General features: G+C 48.2%; 6 protein-coding genes; 3 read left to right on the top strand and 3 right to left on the bottom strand.

The window, feature by feature from the left end:
- The first annotated feature begins 547 nt into the window (after positions 1-547).
- On the top strand, positions 548-2,994 carry GSTUM_00007658001 (uncharacterized protein). XM_002839575.2 has 6 exons: positions 548-906; positions 1,010-1,135; positions 1,203-1,293; positions 1,515-1,589; positions 1,657-2,271; positions 2,326-2,994. The coding sequence occupies exons 1-6, from the start codon at positions 658-660 to the stop codon at positions 2,757-2,759; spliced, it is 1,590 nt and encodes a 529-aa protein (XP_002839621.1). The 5' UTR covers positions 548-657; the 3' UTR covers positions 2,760-2,994.
- Positions 2,995-3,695: 701 nt separating this feature from the next.
- Positions 3,696-5,612, top strand: GSTUM_00007657001 (uncharacterized protein). XM_002839574.2 has 5 exons: positions 3,696-3,966; positions 4,054-4,565; positions 4,629-4,899; positions 4,962-5,036; positions 5,094-5,612. The coding sequence occupies exons 2-5, from the start codon at positions 4,395-4,397 to the stop codon at positions 5,243-5,245; spliced, it is 669 nt and encodes a 222-aa protein (XP_002839620.1). The 5' UTR covers positions 3,696-3,966; positions 4,054-4,394; the 3' UTR covers positions 5,246-5,612.
- A 29-nt stretch (positions 5,613-5,641) lies between these two features.
- Positions 5,642-8,027, bottom strand: GSTUM_00007656001 (uncharacterized protein; the record flags this gene model as incomplete). XM_002839573.2 has 5 exons in its annotated part: positions 5,642-6,156; positions 6,272-6,378; positions 6,446-7,403; positions 7,458-7,643; positions 7,708-8,027. The coding sequence occupies 5 exons, from the start codon at positions 8,025-8,027 to the stop codon at positions 5,769-5,771; spliced, it is 1,959 nt and encodes a 652-aa protein (XP_002839619.1). The 3' UTR covers positions 5,642-5,768.
- A 2,738-nt stretch (positions 8,028-10,765) lies between these two features.
- On the top strand, positions 10,766-12,918 carry GSTUM_00007655001 (uncharacterized protein; the record flags this gene model as incomplete). XM_002839572.2 has 6 exons in its annotated part: positions 10,766-10,835; positions 10,902-11,124; positions 11,225-11,248; positions 11,319-12,124; positions 12,193-12,248; positions 12,303-12,918. 6 exons carry the CDS (start codon positions 10,766-10,768, stop codon positions 12,579-12,581), a joined length of 1,458 nt encoding a protein of 485 aa, XP_002839618.1. The 3' UTR covers positions 12,582-12,918.
- Positions 12,919-13,097: 179 nt separating this feature from the next.
- On the bottom strand, positions 13,098-13,912 carry GSTUM_00007654001 (uncharacterized protein; the record flags this gene model as incomplete). Its single annotated transcript, XM_002839571.1, has 3 exons — positions 13,098-13,192; positions 13,270-13,345; positions 13,463-13,912. 3 exons carry the CDS (start codon positions 13,910-13,912, stop codon positions 13,098-13,100), a joined length of 621 nt encoding a protein of 206 aa, XP_002839617.1.
- Positions 13,913-15,630: 1,718 nt separating this feature from the next.
- Positions 15,631-16,869, bottom strand: GSTUM_00007653001 (uncharacterized protein; the record flags this gene model as incomplete). XM_002839570.2 has 3 exons in its annotated part: positions 15,631-16,593; positions 16,644-16,812; positions 16,858-16,869. The coding sequence occupies 3 exons, from the start codon at positions 16,867-16,869 to the stop codon at positions 16,571-16,573; spliced, it is 204 nt and encodes a 67-aa protein (XP_002839616.1). The 3' UTR covers positions 15,631-16,570.
- Between the last annotated feature and the right edge of the window lie 1,940 nt (positions 16,870-18,809).

Here is an 18,809-nt window from a genome sequence, read left to right as displayed (position 1 = left end):
ACGCAGGGGCAGTATTCCGGGCGCGTGGGTGACAGTTTGGTGCTTGTGGCCCTTGTCTGTCACTCGCATTATGTGTTGCCATCAAGAAGTATGAATGACCACCAGCAGGTGGTTTCTCATTATATTGGCCTCAGTAAAGAAATGGCTATCTGGACTTGATCATGCAACAAGTCACATAGCACGATTCTTAATTCAACACAAGTTTCACCTAGTAGCACCACTAAGCTAGGAAGGAGACAACATAAAAGAGAGTTGAGAAGAAAAGGCAGAAATTCCGAGCACTCCATGTCCGTCCGTACATGCGAAACCGGTCACTAGCTCCTACTCTCTCCAGCTGTAAGAAGCGCAAGATGATACCCCACCTTTCCGGGACCCGGCCCCCGCCAAAACCTGCAGCCGTGCACATTCGCAAACAAGATGGACTGTATATCGTGGCCATGTCCTGTACGGCCTTTTTGGCGGACTCGGGAGACCTCGAGGACCTTGCGAATACTGTATCCACCAGAGCCACTCATTCCTACCCCCTGCCCCTACTCTATGCCCCTCAAAACTCTGCCTTTAAAAAGAAAAGAATTACTTCTAATCTTTCCCTCTCCCCCAACCAAGCCCTCTACCTCTTATTGTTTCCTAATCAACAAACAACCCACATTCGAAATCATGGGTGTCTTTATACAGCTCATCGACAGCGTTGAAGAGAAGAAGCTTTATGGCTACTCTCTTTTCAGCACCTCTCTTGCACTGCTTTTCCTTGGGATTTACATCCTCTTGAAGAAGGAATGGTCGACTCATAGCGGCACAAAGTTTCCAATTGTTGGGATTGAATCCCCAGGCTACATTGGAATACTAAAGGCGAGATTAAGCTTTGTCGCTAATGGATACAAAATCGTGAGGAATGCTTATTACAAGGTCAGTCTACATAACTGCTTGCTCAATGATTAGCCATCGGCTATCTTAAAGCAAGTCAACTAGTATGACTAAGCAGTTTATTAACACTATACGATCTTAACAGTACCCAGGAAAAAACTTTGTTGTTACAACCTACAGCTACGACAAGGTTGTCCTCACACATGACCAAGTTAAGGAGCTCTCTAATGCACCAGACGACACGATCAGCATTTCTCACGCCGCGGTCGAAGTAGACACCCCATCACTCTAAATATTACCCGCGAGTTCACTAATACTGATCATGTGCGTTGATAAAGACCATGATGGGAGATTATACTGGCTTAGATCAATTCGTGGGTACCACGTTTGTTGAGGATGTGGTGAGAATCAAACTCACCCAAAATCTCGGTAAGGAACTCCTTAAAAGAAAGCACTTGCAGTGAGAAAAAGTATTCGGGCAGATATACAAAAGCACCAAACCGCTTGCATATCTTGCCGTCAGTTACTAGAACCAGGACTAGAAGGAAAGAAAAATCTCGAGCCAGTGCAGGTTCTTTTTCTTTCTTCCGTCTCCAAGCATTTCCATCAGTGTTTATATTGAGAGATACTGATGAAAATTCAATCAATAGGAAGTATGAATGAGGCAATGCTAGAAGAGGCTCGGTTTGCCTTGAATACTGAGCTACCAGAATGTACTACAGATGGTTAGTGTTTCTGCCTAACCTATTCTGGCTGTCCCATAGTAGGTGCTGATAAGGTTTATTAAAACAGAATGGAGATCAGTGGAAGTTTTCGCCACAATCATAAGAATAGTCGCTCGTATGAGCGCCAGGGCCTTCGTTGGCTTTCCTTTATGTCGAAATGAGGATTGGTTGACCATCACAATGGTGTTCACCGGACATGTTTTCATGACTCACTCAAAGCTCGCCTGTGTGCCAAAACCGATTCGTCCAATCTACTCCTATGTTCGGAATTTAGTAAAAGACATCGCTGAGGATAAAAGAAAGGCGGAATCCCTCCTCGCTCCTGTTATTCGAAAACGCCTTGAAGAAGAGAGTCTTGCAAAAAAGAATGGAACCGTTTTTCAGAAGCCCAACGACATGCTTCAATGGCTCTCAGACCGCGTTGACCAGAAACACAAGACTACAAAAGGCTTGTCTGAACTGCAGTTGGTTCTTAGCTTGGCGGCAATTCATACAACATCTATCTCCTTTCTCAATGCAATCTTCGACCTCCTTGCGCATCCGGAGTGCATTCAACCAATCCGTGAGGAGATGGAAGCCATAATTTCCGCAAATAACGGAGTGTTGGACAGGGTGGCTCTGCGCAAGATGAAGAAGACCGATAGCTTTTTCAAAGAATCTATGAGAGGAAAGATTGGCCTTTGTAAGTATACTACTACCTTTTTTTCTTAAGCCATGTTCTTAATCCCTCGCGAAGTCAGTTTCAATCGCAAGGTTCTAAAAAGCGTTACTCTTTCCGATGGCACCTACCTGCCGAAAGGTACCCTGATAACTGCCCCCACTTCAATGTTTTCTTCCGATCCAGATTTTGTTGAGGATCCAGAGACATTCGATGGATTTCGTTGGTACAAAAAGTCTCTCGAAGCTGAAGGCAATAACAACTATTGGGCGACTACTTCCTCAAACGACCTCGCCTTCGGTCATGGAAAGCATGCATGCCCTGGTCGCTTCTTTGCTACTGAGAGGATGAAGACCATTCTTATTTTCATCCTCTTGCAGTATGATATCAAGTACCCTGAAGGTGAATCTCGACCTGAGAATATTGACCATGGGGAGTTCTCTTATCCCGATACCACAAAGCAACTCCTTTTTAAAAAGCTTCCGGGGCCAAAGAAATATTCCTTTTTCTAAAAACTAGAATCCACTCATTCCATGCTCGAACACTCACTCATCTTTGCCAAGAATACCCCCGTGGGCCGTATATTTGGTGAGGACTCCAGCAAAATATCGAGTGGCGGAGGTATTCTTGGCAGACGAGGGAGTACACTGTTTTTTTGTTTGGACCTGACCTGTTTTATCATTTTCCTCTGTTTCCCGGCATCAATCTGTATGGTAGCTTATAAAATTAAACTCCCGGTACACAAAACCGAAACCTCCCAAGGAGACAGCTAGCATTAGTAAGCGCAGAGAAAAGACTCTCTCGTTCGTACGACGCTTGCTTGTTGTTCATGGTGAGGTGTTCAATGGAGAGTGAAGTCTGTGTACAGTACTCTGTGCGGGATGTCAAGCCGGAAAGTAGGTGACAACAGTTTTGCTAACAGCCAGCATTCGGGAGCAGTTTCTACACATACCGTAACGCGATGGCCACCCCTTCCTAAAACGAGATACTTCACTCGTGCCTACCGGTACTGCACTCGGGCAGAGCCGAGGGGTTAGCCGGTGAACTCAGCTGTATTGGTTAAACTAGCACAGATACCCCTCCCAGCCAATAAAGAACGGCAAAACCCCGTTTACGGAATTTCCCTTCTTCCACAACCGATAGGTTTCGTAGATGCATGTCCGAGAGGACTACCAGTATAATACAGTACTATCCATCAGAAATATATCCACAGACCAATCCTGGTATAAGCGCCAAATACGGATACTGTACGCGCACAGTACTCTACCTAAATTTACCATATGATAACCTGAGCTATTTGAACCTGCCAAGACAAATATCGAGCAAATCGCATCATATTCCGCCATTCAGTGTCCCCCACTCCCGCGTGAGGTCTAGAATGGTTGAACCTCACTCTAAACTCGCAAGACGTCCAGAATTCCCCTTTCTGGACAAGGAGAGGAATCTCCGCGAAAAAGAACCGGCTTTTTGCCCCTCTGCTGAGACAAATAAAAAGAAAAACAAACAACAGGATTCAATGGAGAGGCAATTCCGACTTTCCTCTGGCGTGAAGCGATTATTCCAGCTCTTTCTTCACAGCTTGCCCTTTACCCCTCCTACCTCGACCCTCTAGATCGCTTCTTACCGCACGCCTCGCCCGCCGAGAATTCCACTACTACTGGTACATCACGCTAAAGTTCAATTGAGCAGATAGAAAGCCACCCATCACCACCACCATGTGTAAGGCATCTTATCTTCCTCTGCCCCTCCTCCTCTAGCGCCCCCAAAACTCCCCAGCTACTCCCACAACAGCCTAACAAAAACCAGGCCGCTTCCTAGTCTACAAGGGTAAAAACCCCATCCTCCTTTCAGATCTAATCCTCAACCCAACCCACTCAATCCTAACGCAATCCTACGACTGCCGTCTACGCCTCGACAGCCTCCCCCACAACGGCGACGGGTTCGGCGTGGGCTACTACACCACGCCCACTCTTTCCACCGAGCCATGCATCTTCACCTCCACCACCCCGGCCTGGAATTGTGTCAACCTCTCCCGCTTGGCGAAGAAGACCGCTTCGTCACTCATATTCGCCCACGTGCGCGCCACCACCAGCGGTGCCCTCAACGAGAGTAACTGCCACCCTTTCTCCTACGGAAGTCTCATGTTCATGCACAACGGGCACATTGCGAACTTCAAGAAGATCAAGCGCGCCATCGTCAATGCTATCCGAGATGAGTACTTTTTGATGGTGGAGGGGTCTACGGATAGTGAGTGGGCTTTTGCCTTGTTCTTAGATACGCTGCATTCACTGGGATACTCGCCAAAGTCCCCGCCTGAAGTGCAGGACGAGAGAGCGGGGGGAGGGGGAGGGGGAGGGTTCGGACATGGTGTGCTTAGGCAGGCGATGCTCGGGACAATTCGAAGGTTGAATGAATTATTGGATGAAGCCGGAACCGGAGAGCCAAGCCTTTTGAACTTTGCGGCTACGGATGGACACTCGGTCGTTTGCACACGGTACGTCTGCTCGAGGACCGACGAGGCAGCGAGTCTGTACTTTTCGAGCGGAACGAGGTTTCACGAGTATAAGGAGGGAGGCTTCTATCGTATGGAGAGGCATGATCGCGGGCAGGACTTGGTCATGGTTGCCAGTGAGCCTTTGACCTTCGAGCGAGGTTTGTTTCCCTTACCGTGCTCAACCCGCCCCTTCAATATTCCATTGACCAACAAACATCAGGCGACTGGGTCACCGTGCCTACAAATAGCATCTTAACAATCAACAAACAGACAGTTTTGATACACCCCATCATTGGTACCCCCCTCCACCTTCCACTTTCCCCAGGAACAACAAGCTAATCCGGCACCGCAGACAAATACTACCAACAAAACCCTGCCTATAGTCGCTCCGCCGCCTTTGTCGAGAGCAAAGGCATGGTAGCCGAACCCATTGTCCCGAGCAAGCCTGTCAAGAATGATACCAAGAAGCCTAGTGCTATGAACGGGAAAGATGCGTCTTATTGATACCGACAGAACCCCCCTCGGGGTCTGACGAGGGTGAATGAATTAGCGAACGGACCGATTGACCAGACTGGGACCGGAGCACTTATGATTCATTGATTGGATTATAGCAGTGGTGTTTGACCTTGTTTATGCTTGGTGGTGGTCGTTATAATGATGCGATGTGCTGCGTATTGATGAGAGCTCCTTATTATTATTACCCTTGTTTATACCCTTGATCAAGCCCGGGGGGGGGTCTTCGGCAAGCCCTATCTGTACCTGTTGCATATCATTATCATATCGTACCCCTCCATTCCCCACGTCTCACACCATGTATCTTAATCACCCATTGGTATTATACAACAGAAACACAACGTTTCTACAAACACCCATAAATCATTGATTCACTATAAAGGAAGGTTTATCTCTATTCTACTACCCACCTCCCAGCAAAAATCATTGATTCACTATAAAGGAAGGTTTATCTCTATTCTACTACCTATGATACCTCCCAGCAATGTACTCTCTCTCTCTCCCTCCCCCGAAATTAAATCCTCAAAACCTCCACCCTAGCCCTCTCCCAAACCCTATGGCTCAACTCCTCCTCCCCCTCCTCTCCATCCTTGACCTGAGGTGGCAGAACATGCATCTCGGCATACGACCCAGGCCCCATCCGCTTCGACAAGAACCCCGGATTCAAGACAAGCACGCCGTCGACCACCTTCGCCGAGCTGGCCAGCATGCTGGGCAATACGAGCACGTCCGGCGCAAGACTTACAAGGTCCGCCAACCGCAGGTTCGGCACGTCTAGATTTGGTCCTGTCGCGCCACGGGGCAATTGCTCCTTCGAGGGGCCCGGGAAAAGGGGGTAGAGGTTACGCTGGTAGATGAGGGCTTTTGAGAAACGGGCGGTGGGGTTGGTGTCTTGGGGGTTTCTGTGGGAAATTTTGTTATCGGTTTGGCCCCAGGGATGGGAGGGGAGAGAGGTAGGTAGGCAGGTAGGAGTGGGGAGTTGGAATCCGGAAGAGAAAAAAGGGGGGGTTGTCTTACCGGCTGATCTCTTGTGAAGTCATGTGGAACAGTATGTCATTTGTGGATACGGAGAAGACGATCTCGTTAATTGAAAAGGTGGCCGGGTTTGGGAGACATCTTACGTTCTACAGGCCGAGGGAGGTGTCCTATGTCAGCCCGGTCCATCGCGGATCACTCAGGGGTGTAACCTACTGGTAACTCCAATTGTCGGCGCTTGAATTGCTCCTGGGGAAAGGATATGTGCCCGCTAACGACGTCTCGTACGCTTGGTACCAGAAGTACCATGCTGCGCTGCACTAGTCTTATCTTGGGGGAGATCCTTTCGCGGAATAAATCCTCCATTGAACCACCATCGCCATACTCCCGGTCCGGTATTTCAAAATCAAAGTCGCCAGTCCTTATGAGAGGGTGATCAGCATCAATGAATGGCCCCGTCAGGATCAGAACATCAGGACACGATTCAGCTGCTTTGTTACATATCTCACTGAGCGCCTCGAAATGTAGGTTGTCGTCTGTTGTGTATGGTCCTGATGCAACGACGATGTTAAGACCCCCGGCTGATAAACGATTGGCAGTCTCTAGCAGCACATTAGGGGAGGATGTTGGGGGGGGTAGCCTCGGGATATCAAGTATTTCACGGACAGCCAGATATTCACCAGACGCATTGACACCTCTCACAGCGGCAATTTGTCCGGGGAAAAACGAATAACTCAGCACCGCATCCAACTTTAGTCGGACTCTCGAGCCGGCACCCATCTTTCGTGATGCTTCAAGCAGAACGGAAGATGGCGAAAGTTTCCCATCCAGGGTGTCACAGGATATTCTTCCCACAGCTATAATCTCAGAAGGCGATGCTGTAGAAGGATTTCCGAACTGTTGGTCCGCCAATTTGTGGTGCTCTTGTATCATATCCATAAATTCATCAATCCGGTCATCCATAACTTCTGAGGCCTCGGAGAGTTTCTGATGCATCGGTCTATAGGAGAATTTCTTCAATTCCACGATCGAAACAACCTTAACCCGACTATTCCACGACGCAAGTTCGGCGTCCGCCGATGATTCGGGAAGCGGGAGAGAAGGCTTAGGGATATGCTCGTTGAGCACTTCGACCGTGCTGCCCGCATTTTTTCGCTGCGCAAAAGGTGTAGAACTACGAAATGGCCCGTCAGCATGTAGACCAGCAGATGAAGAGGGGAGGTATTACGGTATTTGTTGCCCACCGGCCTTATGCGGAGTACCCACCGGTGAAGACCCGATAGCTGCGCCCGGAGAATTCACATCCAAAAACCTGCCCGCCTTGCTCGATGGTGTTTCAAACGGTGCCTTTTCAAACTTTCGTTTGACACTCCCCTTCTCACCCCTCGGTGTTGTGGGCACTAATACATCCAAGCTACCACCAAAGCAATTAGCCTCCAAACCATCACCCCTCTCGTGCACTGATAGGTAGAACAAACAATCCCACATGGTCCCCCGTAGCCTTCACCCTCGGCGTTCGGGCAACCGGCCTCGAGGTATTCGCTACGTGCATCCGCTTTTTGGACTTTATCTCCTTCCCAAATAACTCCTGCACATCCTTCTTGAACACCAACACAGTATCCAAGTTCAACTTTGTGTCTTCCGACCCCATCTTAATACAGTATGATTCCCATTTGTAGAACAGCTCCTCGGCACCGATCCCGTAAATCCTAAGCATACTCTCAAGTTCACCGAGAACTTCGGGGGTGAGTTTGCCGAATTTTTCAGCGATGGTTTCGGATGTTGAGGAGTGGTCCATTGTGAATAATGGATCAGCCGGGGGTTATTTCGTGAGTGAAGGGCAAAATCGTGTGTGCGATGTGGTGATGTTTTTGTCCGTTGTGGGTTTTACGGTTGGTTGTGAAAGAGGGACGTGTCGCGGTGGTAAATTTCGAAAGGAAGGAAAAACGCGAGGACGCGTAAAGCACTCGAGCGACCGCAGGTTGATTCGGATCTGCGATTCGACTGCCACAATTGAGCACAACCACCACCACCACCACCACTACAGTACGATACCACCACAGCTAGCCCAGCTATTCTATAAACCCGATAACTATCATATATTCACTGTCCCTAGCTTAGGGGCTATTTGGCGTGACGTTGTTAGGATATCCCAAACTATGATCCGGGCCCAAATTATTGCTTTTTGACTACGGGACTGTTCGGTACCATAGACCTGAAGATGCTCTGCAACAACCAGAAACAATAGTTTTGAACCATTACAAAATTGGGTACAGGGCCATGAATTCTGACGGCTCTGCAGTACGAGTACGAGTACTGTACTAGTACATGGTGTGCACCAGGACCCTGAACAAGCATCACGTGATAAACTGTTCCGGGCAGAATAGTCAAGTCTCTCGATTGTTAGTATTATAGTAATGGTAGAGATGAGGTTCTGGTGCGATAATCATAGTTATTTCTTAACTTTTTTGCTTTTAAGCCTATGATATAGGTTAACTTGGCGGTATACTTTTTTTTCTCATCTACAAAATAGTTACCGCTTAGCACGAGGTGGTTATGCAAACGGTTTGGTCTGCTGGTTGTCGTTCAACCGTTGTTGCCCGGGAATTGCTACCGTAGCGAACCTTACCAAGCGACGGTCACGACAGAGCACTCGTTCCACTGGACCTTGCTTCCGGGACCAGTGACAAGGCGGTAGGGTGAATTGAGGAACACCAGATCGCCTATGGTAATAAATACCAACCCCCGAGACAACGAGGAATGAGAATCCGCTTTCCCGGGATGGTATGATATCATCACAATATTTGCAGGTTCAATTGCAAAAGCCAACACCTGGAACCCTAACCCACTCTCATCTACCGGTATCCTACCCCAAAAGTTCCACCCCTTCACGCATCCCTTGGATATGATGATAATATTATGATAGTCATAAAAATACCGGGAGGGCGGAGCTCTACAGTGGATCAAGCGAGCGCTCTCAATACACCCGTAGCCGCAACGGTTAAAAAATCTACACGGTGCTATAGTCTAGAGGAAAAGCAAATGGCAGGGATTGACGAGAAATTTCTGTGGTAGCTATGGTATCTTTATCCACTTCATTGGGCTTCTAGCATTCCTCGAAAATAGTTGGGGAAGTCCAAACCTTTTCACGCTAGATAGCTGAAGGGTTGGTTCATATACTTGTACAGAGAGATTTCCGGAGGTGAGAGGTACGGGTTCTGATTTTCAGGGGGCTGCCATCATAGCTAATCATTCTTCATTTGATTACTCATGTGTTGCCGGTGAAGCCAGGTTGGCACAGTAAGTTACTGTACGAGCAGTTGGGTGGGGAATGTGGCCTGACTTATAATTACCAATCATACCGCTACTCGAGTACTCACTTCGCACACAAATTGCGGTAACGGAGGGAACATCACGATGCATCATGAATGCAGTGCAATGCGGCAGACTGCCCGGCGCCTCAGAGGAGATAGTTCAGGAGTTCACTGGGCGAATAACAAAGGCGGACGTGGCCTCAACCTGCCTCACAACTCTTCCTTTTTAGAATGTGAGGTCTCAAACATGCTTTTGCGACACCTGAATGTGGTTAGTATAAATGTGACACTGGCCTTGTGATTGATTATCATACCCTACCGGTACGTACTTTTGCTGGGCTGCTGGGACCGTTACCCTCTCTTCACTCGATACAATATCAAAGAAAGAGAGAACACGGCCGGGCCATAGCAGGATTACCTGTATGATAGTTCACCGAGTACTATACTTGTAACCGGGCGGACCCCCAGAGAATGGCACCACCGAGAGATTATCAGACACGGACGACGGCCTTTTGTTTCTATCTCTTGCGTTTTTTTTTTTTTTTTTTTTTACGCGTTCCACAGGAACAAATCTGCTCCGCGACCTGCCCGCCCGTGCTTGCCCTCGCAGTGAAAGCCCCCCCCATAATCCACTATCAGTATATCAACCGAACCCAGCCCGTCAGCCCATGATAAGTTTAGTTTGGCATCATAGGTTAAGAGAATCGCGAATGAGGTCCAACACACACACGGCAGGATGATCCCTCTCGAGGCCTCTGTCTTGGAATCCGGATGTTACAGGAGACCCTAGTGATCTATTTCCAGTTAAGGGAGGGAACTTTTCAGATCCCGTTATTTTCTCAAACAGATCTCTTGTGCTACCATAATTGGGTGCAGCAGCACCCGGTGGGATGGGGATTTTTTAGGGTCTGTATCCGAATGGGTTAAGTGATCCATTAAAATGTCACCGATGACACATGGTCAACTGGTACAAGTAGAGTATCATAGCATCGCATGCCATCGGTTTAAACTTGGATCCTGTTCACACGACGGCATGGTCCTTAGGACGCCCAAGAAAGCGAATGATACCGTGGGAATTGGCAGGGAAATTCGTAAAAGCATGGTAAATAACTTCTTTCTTTCTTTTACTCGGCACCCTGCCAGTGTTTTATAGTGGGTAGAAAATTACCTTAGCAGTAGCTATCTGCCTCTCACTAGCGACAAAGCAAGAGAGTTTGTATCGATGGCAGGCGATGGCATTCTACCAGTTGACTCTGTCACCGATGGTCTTTTGATGGGATCCACCAGAGGGAGTCGGAACTGCATGCCAAGCCTCTGGGGGCTCCTTGCGATCGGAAGCTTTCTTGCCGAAGTTTGAGAGCATGACACTAATCCAGCGGACTATGGATTGTTCCGAAGGCCTAACGCCTGGGCTTTTCGGGCCCTCATAATTAGCAGCAACCAACGAACCGGCGAACCGTCCCTCCCTTCTCCTCTCCGCCCTTTCTGTTTCCCCTCCCTTCTCTGCTCTCACAGAAGTCATCAATTCCGCAGTGATCCTGTAAATTTTACACTGCTCGTAATTCCACAGTCAACTCAAAGGTTAGAGTCCAATCCCACCCGGACAAAATAACCCTGAGCCCATGATACAATGGCTACCCTGTTTTTATGGAATGCGATGCTGACATGTTTGTTTAATTAGGCTCTTGTTCTGCTGCTGTAATAAGTAGGAATAGTTGTTCCTTGCACATTCCTTTGTCCCCACCCCCTAGCTCACCGTCGATATTTCCCACAAGCATTCGGCCCCCAACCATACCTACCATCATGACCGAAGTCGCTACTACTGTTCCGAGCGCTGTCCCAGAATCGGAGAAGCCGTCTACTCCAACAGTCACCCAGGTGGCTCCTACGCCCACCGCATTATCACCCGCATCAGTAAAGCCCAACCCTGAGATACTCGCACAAGAGCAACAGACCGGAAAAAAGCTCGGTTTGTTCACCGAGGCTCTTCCCGAAGCGAAGCCTGAGCCTGAGAATCCCCTGGAGCAAGATCAGCAGGAGAAATATGCAGAAATCCTCGCTTGGGCACAAGCTCTCGGGCCAATTCCCGTATCGTCTGACAGGGCGGCCGCTGCCAGGGAGATTGATGATGAAGAGAAGATGTGGTTAACCAGGGAGTGCTTCTTGCGCTATCTGCGCGCGACCAAATGGAATGTCGCTGATGTGAAGAAGCGTTTGGAAGCTACTCTTGTCTGGAGACGGGAGTACGGGGTTCTCGATCACACACCGGAGTACATTGAGGCTGAGAACCAGACTGGCAAGCAGTACTTTCTTGGGTTTGATAAGAATGGACGCCCTTGTCTTTACCTTAATCCCGCTAAGCAGAATACTGAGAAGAGTCCGAAGCAAATTCAGCATTTGGTATTCATGCTAGAGAGAGCAGTAGATCTAATGGGGCCTGGACAGGGGACTCTGGCATTGCTAGTGGATTTTGCAGCATCCACTACTAGTAGTAATCCGAATATTGCCCAAAGCCGGTTGACATTAAATATCCTTCAAGGGCACTATCCCGAGAGGCTAGGGAGAGCGTTAGTTACCAATCGTAAGTCATCTTTAGTATTATAACAAGTTAACGATTCTCCTTTTGACTAACGGGCAACCGATGTTTAGTTCCATGGTTTGTTCATGGTTTCTTTAAGATCATCAATCCGTTTATGGACCCTTTAGTAATACCTCCTTTCCACATTCCTCATCATCCGGGCCCTGACATCTTTTCATAGACTCGAGCCAAGCTTAAGTTCAATGAAGACATGACTCTACATGTTCCCCCCAGTCAACTTGACAAGAAGTTCGGCGGAGAGTGCGACTTTGAGTACGACCATTCAATCTGGTGGCCCGAGTTCATTCGCATCACCAAGGAGCGCAGAGCACTCTATACTGCTCGGTGGAAGGAGCTGGGATCCAAGATCGGTGCAAGCGAGTTGGAACTCAAGGGCGGGAATATTCGGGATCCAGTCGCGGAGGCTTCAGCAGCGGTGGAGAAGCTGGAGGTGAATTAGACACCAAGTTTGCTTGGTTATGGAGCTGGATATGACAGCCTCTTCTTATTCCTTAGTAATTTGCCGGTAGTTTGTTCTTCCCTTCCATATCTATATTTGTCATCATTTCTTTGGGACGCGACTGGGTCGAATGCCATAAATTATAAATTATATTTCATCTTTTCGGGGGCCCGATGGATACTATACTGTTGCATGATTGATTGATAAAAGGTGTTTGTTTAGCATGTATTTATATGAATTTGTGTAACTTCACCGCGTTTCTCAATGGTTCACTGTTGCTTTACGGGAAGTTTGTTAGTTAGGATATCATACCATGATAATGGAAATCTCTTCACCACACCATCGTCGTCGACCAATTTTTGTGCAGAAGCAGTGGAAACGCCGTTGGCTGGCCGGAAATAAAGCGAGAAGCAGGGAAAACATGATATCCTACAAACCCACCCACACTGAAATCTAATCTGACCTATGTATGATACCTGTATCTGGGAGGCGTGGGGATAAAGTGAGTGGGACAGATCAAATAGGCTTCGCAACCTTCCTCTCTTCCACAATCCCGGTACGTGCACACGCCATCTGCCGCCAATTAATCGGATGCAGTGGATCTCCAGCATCTGCGACACAAATTCCCCACCGCCCCACATTAGCCCTTGCTCCCTCACTTAGAAACCCCCGCAGAGAAAGACCATACCAGAATGTGCAACAACAACACCTAGAGAATTACTAGCAGTAGAGAGATAATAATTCGACTGATCCCCCAACGAAATCTACCCCGTCAACCCACACACACACACACACAATTAGCAACCCCCTACACCACTACCACCACCACTAGTACCAACCAACCAACCCATCAAACAAAAATGGAGGGGGAAGAACTAAACCACAACAGCCCGAACCACATCCCCAACCCTGAAGCTCTCCAACATCTTGATGCGATCCTTCTCCGTAGCGCGAACGTCCTGCGCGCGAATAACTCCCTGAAACGTATGCTCACACACACACCCCCCATCACCACCACCATGGATCCCGTCGCCGCCGCCCTGGATGGCGAATATCTCGACAGTGGCCTGCCGCGGGTTCAGCCTCGTCACCCGGGCCAGGACGGTGCTCGCCACCTCCGGCAGCAGGAGGAGCGGGTGGGAGGGCGAGGGACGGGTGACGCTGACGCTCTTGTCCGCATGCACGCGTGGGATGCCGGCCACTGACGCGGTGATTACTGTCCGGGTGGGATTCTGCGTCGTGTACGTGCCGGGGCCGGCGGCATACGGGGGTGACTGTGCCAGGGGTTGGCCTGGGAGGGCGATTGGAGGGAGGGGGAGGTTTTGGGACATTTGGTGGTTTTTTTGTTGAAAGGTTTTGTATATGGCTTGCCGTACTAGTAGTTGAGGAGGTATGATATGATATGATAGATTTCGCGCAGGGGAGAAGGGCGGAGGTCGGTTTTAAGATTGGAGGGGCGAGAAAGCCCTGTTGTCGATCACACTAAAATAAAACTTGTGCGGTAAAAGCGTCAGGGCGTTGTTTACCGACACGGGGAAGAAAAACAAAAAGAATTTATCGGTTCCGGCACCCCACAACACATACCCACCTATCAGGTCCCGGAAACGCCAAAACATATCAACCAGTTGGGCCCTTTTCGGGACGTATGATATCATACAATTTCGAAAAATAGTTAGCGTTTTTTTTCATGGAGATGGCTTATTAAATAAATAACTGTAAACTACTGAGATATTGCACCGAGACTACTAGTACTCCGTGGAAACACTCCCAACGAACGATTTCCTTTCCAATACGCCCCCCGCTAAAGCTGATCGGTTCTACGAGTACAGATAAACAATTTGCCTTTTTTTATTTTTTTTAAAAAAATAATACTCGAAAGATCATTGCCCCCCCCCATCCGAGTATGATAACCTTTCTCTCTGGAAAATGGGGGGGGGGAATGTCTTTCCCGGCATTTAAAAGTGTGAGGGGGAATGTGTATCATATGGATGATAAAAATCCCAACTTATGAAAAAGAATCGGTCGGTCGGTAACTACCGATGACCGATGCATTTATTTATTTATTTATCCATTCCCTTACATTCCCTTAGCGACAGAGGACTGAAACGAGCATTGAAGGTCGAAGAGGTCAAAGAAGAAAAAAATCCCAAAATCATGCGGTGTCTAGACCATCCTGTAAGATATCGTACCTTTCCATAAGGAGTTTCTCTATCATCATCACCTATTCACTTGTAGAAGTATCAACTCGGAAAGGAAAAGTTTATAATACGAATACAGGATCAGCCCGCTGAAGTGTAAGTTAACTTACTTGGCAGAATGCTGATAAATGTCAAACCACATAATATTATCCATACCGCCAACTCTCCTCCCGCCAAACCAAATCACGTACGAGTACATTTTGATAATAATAAGGCCTGATATCAGGCCTTATTATTATCATCGCGGTACAAACGGGGCCCGAGAGTACCGGAAAAAAACCGCCCTTTTTACTGTTACTACTGCTACCACTTATGATACTTCATACATCTCTGACAGCCCATGGGTGAATGAATGCGTACGATACGTGATGGTATATAATGCTAGTGGAGAAGCCCGTTACGGACTGTCCATGAGTGATATACTATGATAATGCCCTTGACAGTTCATACAATACAATTTTTACAAAGCTGTTAAGTTAGCACTGAGAGTTTCGCACGATAGTGAATCAATCCCCCCGCATTGTGACATCAGCGGGTAACGTGATCCGGTAACTCCACTTCCTAAGCTACCGTGCAAGTACGAGTACAAAACCCAAATAGGCAATTACTAACATCGAGCTATCTTACAGTAGTAAGTAAAGATACCGTGGTTAGGTTTGCATTACAAGTTTTTACCTTCAATACCGTGCTCGAGTATGCTCTTTTCTGCGGTATTCAAATAATCTACCTTAAATTCGGCTCGTCGTTCGGAGGCGTGTTGAATTTACCATGGCTTTCCTTCGTCCCACAATTTTCTTCACTCTTGTTGCTGGCATCTCTCGCTCATGTTCGCTCGTAGTCTACACAACGACTATCGTATAAGCTCGATGGTTGAATTCCTGCTAGGCTCTACCTACAATATACTTCTAAACAAAGAAAATAAATAAATAAATAAGCGATCCAGCCTATGCTTATCTGCCCCTTTCCTTCCCTGTTGTATTGCGAAAGAAAGAAAGAAAGAAACTCCCTCGAAGTAAACTAAATAAAACAGGAAAAATTAAATGATAATAAGGATAAAACCAAAAGAAAAAAAGTGTGTGTGGTAGAACGTAGAATGTAAGTACTCAGTACGCCGCCGGACGGACAACTCGGTACCCGTGCACAGTACCGCTGAAATATCGTAGCCCAACTAGACCGACCAAACCAATCAAAGTGTAATCCATAATAATACACAGGATAGAACATCCCCACTGTCCTTCTCGTTCCCGTTCCCCCTCTATCCATCCAGTTTGGTGATACGAATGTAAAAATAGGGGTATATAATAAATAAAATAAATAAAAAGAGAGCAAGAAAATTGGCACTGCGCTAGGTAATATCGCACACACAGGTCAAAGGGAATGCGGGGAGGGAAGAACATAAAAAAGGCTACGCCCAAAGAAAAAGTCACTCCTTAGGGAGATGCTCAATAAAAAATTTAGAAAGAGTAAAAGTAAATGTTGGAAATCACAGACAAAAACCCCTGCTTACCCCCACACCCGCCTCGCTATGAAGATAATAATATTATGGAAAGAGAATATAGGACGATAGTAAGGAATAGGAAAAGAGTTTCGATGTGGTGACTAGCCCTGAGACAAAAAGAACACGGGTGCATGATAGAACGTCCACAGGGCGTTGTGGCATCCGACCAGTTGTTTACAAACAATTGAAAAAAAGTGGTATCTGGAGAACTAGGTTATGTAAAATAATTACCAAGGGCCACGTGTGAGCCGGGGCCCTATAGTGGGAGGAGGGGCAAGAAACAAAAATCGTTTCTAAGAGGTGCAGCCACGGATTACTGGTCTCCAAGTTAGCATCAACAGTAAATCGTGACCTGTAGGAGCATACCTCCGAAAACCTCCTTCTGCTCACTACGATTTTGGCAAGCGCACTGGAGTGTTCCGCCTTCCTTTAGAAAAAGTCTAACACTGTGGGGGAGCTCTTGCTCATCCACGTCCGGCAGGTCGACTGTACGGATCTCGCTGGGGATGTGATATTTTCTTGTCTGAGGGGAATTCTATGAAATGTTAGAATGTGGTATTAGAGGGCTGAAGATAGAAACATGCCTCGTCATCCGTCAGAGAGAGGAATAGCCATCCATCCGAATCTATTTTCATACATCGTCGTCTCCATAGCTATTAGGGGGTAGCAAGTTAGCTCTCCATCCTAGTTTTACAAGTGTCTAAAGAAAACACACCATCGTATCAGGTAACTGAACATTGATCCAACCAGCCAAGAGATAGGTCTTGTGGGCTGGCTGGGGAATCAGTGCTGGTTCTGGGGCAGGTGCTGGTACTGGGGCCGGCACTGGTGTCGGTGCCGCAGTCGATACAACTTCAGCAGCCAGCTCCTTGGTCTTCTTAGACAGAGATGAGCTCATCCTCCTCAAAAACCCACTTGATGATTTAGGTGATTTAGGGGTATTTGGGGACTTGCCACGTCGGTGACTGGATCCCGATGAGCTAGAGGAACCCCGTCGGCTCTTTGCACCCTTGCTCTTCTTGCTAGAGGTAGAAGTTGGGCGGCCTTCCGGCAAATTCTCCAAGTCCTTTGAACTTGAGGATCTTGATGGGGTGGGCCTATCAACACTCGGTCGGCGAGAAGAGTTTTGTGAATGTACAGATCCAATATCAACGCTTCTTCGGCGTGTTGGGCTAGGTTCCAGCAAAGGCGAAGAGACATCCCGTTCTTTGGGACTATTTCGGGGGGCATCCGCTACTTTGCTCGGGCTAGGTGAGGAGAGTGGAACAGGGCTCTCATCCCTGGTGATAGTTGTCGTGACCTGTAGCTCTGGTCGATTGTTTCGCTCAATGATCTCTATCTTAGGTGGGGAGCATGGCTTTGGTGGAATGGGAGACGCAGCTTCCCGGGGAGGGGTTTCGGGGGCGGGTGCTGTTTGGATCCTGGTGGGTGAAATGTATGAAGTAGATGCACGGTGTTCAGGAGGGGGGTTCGACAATGTACGAATGGGGGGATTGCTGTGCACACTGGCCGGACGCGGCGGGAAAGCCGGGGCGGGTGAAATATTTCGACTCCTTGGAGGAGAGATTGGAGGAACCGCGCTTCCCCCCTCACTCGCCGACAGCATTTCCAGCTGTCGAATTCGCTGGAGGACACTTCCGCCACCACCGACATTGACCTTGCGTACTACGACAGGCTTAGTTGTCTCACGTGCACCCTTGAGAAAAGGAGCAGAGACCGATCTGGCAGTCTCAATGACAGGAATTTCAGTGGGCGGTACTCGCTCGGGTTCAGGTCGTTCGGCTCTCTTGAGAACTTTAGGAACGGTTTGGCTTGGAGCCACAATTGGGGAAGTGGGTTTGGGCGTTGTCTGGGCTGTGTGGTGGATACTTTTGACGATATTTGGAAGTGATTGTTGTACGGGTTTCACAGAGATCGGCCTCGATTCTGCTATGGACACTTCCACTGACTGGTCAGATTCTGTCTCGACATCGGATTCAGGTTCTCCTCGGACTTTCGTACTTTCGGCCTGTTGCTCTTCAGTTACTGAATTTGCCCCTTCGGACTGGTGGATGTGGTGATGTTCTGTGCTTTCGGGTTCTGTTGGTCCGGATCCCTGTTCTTCTGCTCCTGCACTGATGTTAATTTCCCCCTGATCAGTGCTCGCGTCCAACACCTTCTCGGAACCCTGAATTGATTCTTGTGAAGGCTCGAAAAGCTCCCGCTCGGGCATCGATTTGTTGGAGGCGATGTCCTCCTCGAACTCGCTTCCGATAGATTTCGCTTCGTCCTTTTCTTTGACGTTTACTAGTGGATCTTCCAGAGGTGTGTCGTCGCCAAGTTTGACGTGTTCCCTCACTTCAGGCATCATTGTTTGTCTACGGAGTTGTAATGCTCTCATCAGCCGTTGTTTCTCGGGACTCAGAACTGGCGGGCCCTCGGGTTGTGGTGGTGATGGAGGAGGAAGAATTGTTGGGGGTGGTGGTGGTGATACTGCTGGTGACGGGGGATGCTGCGAGATCTCTGGGGCCGGAGAAATAGGAATAGATTTCA

Source organism: Tuber melanosporum, assembly GCF_000151645.1.
Source record: "Tuber melanosporum whole genome shotgun sequence assembly, scaffold_38, strain Mel28".
Taxonomy (NCBI): Eukaryota; Fungi; Ascomycota; class Pezizomycetes; order Pezizales; family Tuberaceae; genus Tuber; species Tuber melanosporum.
Note: the sequence above shows the minus strand (reverse complement) of the source record. Positions and strands in the feature narration are given on the sequence as shown.